The following is a 6,348-nucleotide window of genomic DNA, read 5'->3' on the forward strand; positions in this document are numbered from 1 at the left end:
CGGACAGATACGGTTGGACTGGATGATCTCTAAGGTCTTTTCCAACCCAGTGATTCTATGATTCTATGATTCTATAAAGCACGATGTATGGAATTCGGTGAATGCGTTCGAAACCGCAGCGGTAGTTGTATACGAAGTGTAACGTGTTTGGTGAGAGGAAAGGTGGGTCGTGATCCACCGTTAAGTTTGCGGGAACTAAGAGGAGCCTCGTAGGCTCCTGGCGTTGCTGTTCCTACCAGCCAGAGCCTTGAAAAGAAAGAATACAGTAGATTTTCACATGGTTTTGCTGATGCCAAAAATCTTCCTTCTGATGAATATCACATGATGCGTAAGCAACGGATTTTCTAAAAATACACAGATATAATAATGCTGGCAACTTAGTAGTGGGTTTATGGAACAAGAGGAAGGAATTGTTATTCCTTTTTCAAATTTCTAATTAAGAATGAAATGCTTACACTGACTGCCAGTAACGCTGGCCTTGAACCCCACTGCTGAACTGCTCATTAGGGCCTCCATCCTCAGCAGGTCCTGACCAGAAAACTCGCCAGCTCTTAGTTGGCATTTTGTGGGTTTTTTTAGTGCTGTATGTTATCTGCTTTGCATGTAGCCGAGTCGGTGTTCTGCCACGCTTTACGGATGGCACCCGCAGGCCCTGGGGCCTGAATTCAGCCAAGAAAAAGACAGAGGACAATTGTTCTGCAGGGGGGAAGTTGGGAAAATTCATTAATGAGGAAATTGGTGTTTTATGTTTGAGAGAGTGAAAGAAAAACACTTAAAGCCAAGAAAGGAGAGCTGTTTCTTGTCCAAGGCAATAGCAGGACAACATCAATGCCAACGAGAGAATGAAGGAGACAGCAAAAGAAATCTGTTAGGAGATATAAAGGAGTGGAGTGAAACGAGTCTTAAGGATAGGAACAGGGAAGAATTATTTCACTTAAGAGTGAAATGACCAAACAGCAAAAAGGAAGATGTTTCTCTGCGTATCAAGAAAGAGCATTTAAGATTTGAATGCATTGGTTTAACCATTGTGTGCGCTGGGCTGAGCCAGAGTATGGCTGTCACGAGGCTGCGGGGGGTGCACGGCGGCTGCAGTCATGCCTGTCATGTCAGTATTTGTTGTAGGGCTATGCTGGGTTAAATACTGGGGTGAGCACTACAGGACAGGAGGGAGATAAGTCAAGGAGGAGGAAACCAAGGAAAAAAAGAAAAAGGCAGTGACTGGGAACAGGGAACCTCCTGGTCCGACCTCAGAGAGGTTGAGAGGCAATGCCTGAGCTGTTACTGGGAAAACGTTGTATTTCAGGCTCTAGCCATGTTACAGAGCTCATTTTGCCAGTGCTGGGAATCAAGAGGTATGTAAACATTTTTAAAGGGCTGTAGCGGTCTGGAGGTCAGGCAATTGCTAGGAAGGTTTTTCAGGAACACTCACGTGATCTAAAGACATCAGTGGCTTTAGACTTGTTTTTAAAAAAACGAAGGTTTATAGATGAACTAGGCCCCTGGTTACTTTAACACCTTTTTTTTTTCCTCTTCCTAGCTAAGTGTAGAGGCATAACTAACTTCATAAGCCTCTCTGAAGCCCAGTGCAGTAGCTGAAGAAATGCCTTTTGGGCCTGAGGGACTTCGCTTGCAGTACAGGGATTTAAACTTCACTGCTAGGGAGTGTCTTCCAAAACTAACAACCTGGTATTTTCTCTCCTAGCTCTGCTCTTAGGAAACGCAACCAACTCCTCACATCACGGAGGCCCAGCATGAATGTTAACTGTGCTGGTGGGACAGACTGGTCAAGGAATCCGGAGTCCAGTTGCTCTGTGGAAAACATCACTGCAGCAGTTCATGAGTCTGAAGAAAGTAATGTGGTGCTAGGAGGTCACAGCCCTGCTGCAGTTCCCAGGACTGAGGGTAAGGATGATGTCTTTACCTTATGGTAGTCTCTGAGGGAGGGTTTGGGGGTTTTTTCAGCTTTGTTTTGTGTTACTGTGATGTTTTTCAATAAGTTATATCTTGCCGTTGCAATATTCGATTGTCTCTCTCAGGTTTAGATTCCGAATGCCGACACGCTGCTTGTCCAGTAAGTCCCCAGATCAGTAGCATGTTGTCTGCTCCTGAAGACACGCACAACTGTCATTTCCAAGACGGAAGTAAGAGACAGCCAGAATATTTTAATACCCAGGAACGCCACGGGTGTTGCGCTTTGTCTTCAAACGCCAGTTCACAGACAGTGGCTCCGGAGAAAGTGACGCTTGTGGTAGATGGCACTCGCTTTGCAGTGAATCCCCAGATTTTCACTGCTCACCCTGATACTATGCTGGGAAGGTGGGTGATTTCCACCATTTTCAAGATACCTCAAGGTGGTCAAATGTTTGCTGAAGGCTGAGAGAATTGGGCTAAAGGCTGAGAGAGTTGGGGGGGTTCAGCCTGGCGCAGAGAAGGCTCTGGGGAGACCTTACTGCAGCCTTCCAGTACCTGAAGGGGCTACAAGGAAGCTGGGGGGGACTTTTCCCAAGGGTCTGTAGTGACAGGACAAGTGGTAACGGGTTTAAATTGAAAGTGAGGAGGTTTAGATTAGATATCAGGAAGAAATTCTTCCTGGAGAGGGTGGGGAGCACTGGGACAGGTTGCCCAGAGAAGCTGTGGATGCCCCATCCCTGGAAGTGTTCAAGGCCAGGCTGGATGAGGCTTGGAGCAACCTGGTCTAGTGCAAGGTGTCCCTGCCCATGGCAGGGGGGTTGGAACTGGATGGTCGTTAAGGTCCCTTCCAACCCAAACCAGTCTGGGATTCTATGAAAATAGAACAAACCCCTAATGTTTGTTTTGCGATCCCATCTGTACGCACAAGCGAAGCGAGGTTGACCTCATTCAGAACTTGGCTGTGTGTGAGGCCTTGAAGGCAAGCCCAGATGTACAGAGTTGGTAGTTCTCTAGATAATGTTCCCCTTCGGTCCACTTCCTTTGAACAGGGTGCACTTCTAGCTAGACATGCTCTGCTTTTGCCTTTTCCCCAAGTGTTTGCCGTGTTTGTAAGTAGTACATCTGTTCACAGTTGATAAATTTTCTTCCAGAATGGGGGAAATGATAATGCTTCATCCCCCTCCTGCTATTAGCTTATGATACTCTCCCAGAAGAGAAGTTACTCAGCTCCCTGTAACAAAGCTTAAAGGTTGGAGCCTGTTGCCACAACCAGAAACGCTCCTTTTCCACACTGCCAGCACTTTCACCCGTCTCTGACCGAGGGGAGGCAGGTTTACTGACCCTTGCAGGGATTGTTGTGTAAAACAAGGGATCAAAAGGCACCGGAGGGGTTATCTTGCATAGCCTGAGTGAAAGGGCTTTATTGCCAGGATGTTTTCTGACCCAGGGTTGAATGAGCTGTTCCTTTGAGCTGTGCCTGTTCGGTGCAATACAGTAGCTGTAGGAGCACTTTGCTGGGACAGCTCCTGTGCTTATTTACTGCGTAAGAGATTTGAGTATAGGTTTCGAGTCACTGTATATATGTGTCAGAGCTGGTTTTGTGTAATCTCAGTGCACCTACTGATCTCTAGAATTAATGCATTTAACTATACTTGTGTGCTTACAAAGATTTTTTTTATTCTGTTCAGAATGTTTGGACCAGGAAGAGAATATAATTTCACCAGGCCAAACGAAAAGGGAGAATATGAAATCGCAGAAGGAATTAGCTCAGCAGTGTTCCGGACTGTGCTGGTAAGGAGATGTTTGCAGACTGAAAAAGAACCCAGTCTGTTTGTCACATGTGCAGAACCCAGCCATCTCCCAGGCAGCTGCACACCCCCTGGGACATGCTCTTTTATTACTGTTTTGTATTGTGATTTTATAAAAAAAACAGTATAATAGGCTTTGGGATGCGTCATCATTTTGGATACTTGCTCATGTTGGCTTTCACCTTTCTTGTGTCATGCCAACGTAGTTCCTGAGCTGTGTCCTGACCTCGTGTTGCCTATAAATGCGTACTGCATGTGAGGTGTTATGAAACCCTGTGCCATGGGAAACGGGAGCTCGCAGTTTATCAGACCCAAGAGGATCTGCAAAGAGAGGCAGATTCTCAGACGAGCAGGACTATTTCTGCTGTTCCCAGAGCTATATATAGCCTCTGTAACTCTGTAATGTTGCTTAGCAAAACAAAGAACTAATTAAAAATTATCAGAGTCCAAGCTATTCTTAATTTTTCTCTTCAAAAACTGTCCTTTTATTTACAGGATTATTACAAAACCGGGATCATTAACTGCCCTGATGGGATTTCCATCCCAGACCTTCGAGACACATGTGATTACCTCTGCATAAACTTTGATTTCAACACAATCAAATGTCAAGATTTAAGTAAGTATGGAGAGAAATCATCTCTCAGGATATCCATCATCTGCATGGTGTTGAGCACTCTGATCCTCACTGAGTATGGGTCTTGATCATGTGCTTTAGTGTAAGCACGAAGGTATCGACCCCACTGGGACTCAGTCTGCGTTGCATTTAAACAGCTTCCTTTCTGCTGCATCAATCCAAAGTGAAGCAACTGAGTCCTGCAGAACGCAGGCACCTTGCTCAAAAAAGAAAATGGAAATAGTAAAAATTCTAGTCTCCTCTTGTAACAGAGGCTGAGAAGAGCTTGCTGCTACAGCCAAACAAGGTGAAGGCTAAAAACAGGGTTATAGCTGCTGTCTAAAATGTACTGGGGAATTGTGACTCATTTAAGCTGACAGATGATGGGCAGAGCAGGAACCGAAGACACCAAAGTTGGAAGGTAGTAGAGAGTTCCTAGTCATGATGGGATCTGACTGGGAGCAGCTTTTTGGTGGGAATGCTGGCAAAAAGGTACTTACAGACAAATCTATGCAAGGCCCTGTGCTGAAGTGGGGCGTATGGTATCGTAGCACAGGCCTCGGGTGGAGTTTCCTACCCTGTCCTCTGGTAAATGATCAGAGAGAAAGCAGCAAACGTGCCTTCAAGGGCAGAGATTGTTGCTGGAAATTCAGGTTAAGTACCATAATGGATTAATTATTCAGGCTATTACCGTTTCGCTGTATTGATTGGACCTTGGTGTTTTTAATGGTAATGCAACGGTTCTACAGTGTAATTTGCATCCCATTTGCAGCGCGGTCTCACCTATCTGATTCTGCCAGTTCTGGAGCTGGAGACTCCTGGTGCATCTGAACATACGTTGAGGAGCTTGTCAAAAGTAGAACAGGGGCTGGGCTCTTGAGTGTCTCGGGGAAGTGTAGAGCCGAGACGTAACTTCGTAGTATGTAAAAAGCTCATCACGTGATTTACATCTCCTTAGGTGCTCTGTTACATGAGCTCTCCAACGATGGTGCTCACAAGCAGTTTGATACCTACCTGGAGGAGCTGATTCTGCCCATCATGGTGGACAGCGCAAGGAAAGGGGAACGGGAATGCCATATCGTCGTGCTGACAGATGAAGACACAGTGGACTGGGATGAAGATCACCCACCTCCAATGGGCGAGGAGTACTCGCAAAGTAAGGGCTCTGCGCCGGAGCTCACGGCTCTGTGTTTAGTGTATGCCCAGACATCTGGCCGTTAGGAAAGGGCCCGTTGTCCAAACAGCAGTCTTCCTCCAGGAAGAGGTGCTGGCACATGGAGTCCTGTTTTGCCAGTTCAGACGGAACGCGCTGCTGCTTGAGGCAGGACGCGTGGCTGGTTAGAGCTTCAGTCTGACCGCCTGCCCTGGTAACCACAGTGCTCGCTGCATCTTTTCCTTTTGTTTGCGGCCTCCCCTCAGCCTTTTCCTGGCTCCCTGCTGAGGGAATACTCTTTGCTTTCCACACCCATCACCAGGGTTCTCTCCAGACTGCAATGTCTGTCACTGCCCTCCCACCAAGGAAGTGAGCTAATCCCAGTGACGAGAACAGACACCTGAAATAGTTCTTGGAAACCAGACCTGGGTTTTGGCACCCCCACAGCCCAGCATGTCAAAAACAGGGAGAAGGTCCCTCCTTGTAGACTCTAATCACCCTTCTTATTTCTCAAGTCCTTTACAGTTCCAAGCTGTACAGATTCTTCAAGTACATTGAGAACCGGGACGTGGCAAAGGCTGTATTAAAGGAACGGGGCCTGAAGAATATTCGCATTGGCATCGAAGGTAAAGTATTTCTTCCACAAAGGAAATTCTAAACCAGGTGACTCCGTAGTCAGTAAAGCCTGGTTTCCTCTGGACTCCAGGCATTTCCTGTTTTGCTGGTTTACTAGACATTTATTTTCATGAAACTAGTAGAAGCTAGGCATCTCCCTTCACCTCTGTCTTGTTACACTGAACTTGGCCAGGAGGCTTAAAAGTGAAGGGAAAAATGAGGTACACAGCATAGAATCATAGAATGGT

The 6,348-nt window shown here is 46.5% G+C and overlaps 1 protein-coding gene across 1 annotated transcript in view; it reads left to right on the plus strand.

Moving 5' to 3' along the window:
• Positions 1–6,111, plus strand: part of LOC104511861 (BTB/POZ domain-containing protein KCTD20-like) — a gene marked incomplete at its 3' end in the record, with an annotated part of 22,874 nt that extends 16,763 nt beyond the window's left edge. Inside the window, exons 2-7 of the mRNA XM_010154640.1 lie at positions 1,703–1,902; positions 2,037–2,316; positions 3,600–3,702; positions 4,215–4,335; positions 5,291–5,488; positions 6,001–6,111. Of these exons, the coding sequence (XP_010152942.1) occupies positions 1,752–1,902; positions 2,037–2,316; positions 3,600–3,702; positions 4,215–4,335; positions 5,291–5,488; positions 6,001–6,111 (964 nt within the window). The remainder of the gene's footprint in view (positions 1–1,702; positions 1,903–2,036; positions 2,317–3,599; positions 3,703–4,214; positions 4,336–5,290; positions 5,489–6,000) is intronic.
• Positions 6,112–6,348: the final 237 nt, after the last annotated feature.

The sequence above is a fragment of the Eurypyga helias genome, unplaced genomic scaffold (assembly GCF_000690775.1).
Source record: "Eurypyga helias isolate BGI_N326 unplaced genomic scaffold, ASM69077v1 scaffold45396, whole genome shotgun sequence".
NCBI lineage: Eukaryota > Metazoa > Chordata > Aves > Eurypygiformes > Eurypygidae > Eurypyga > Eurypyga helias.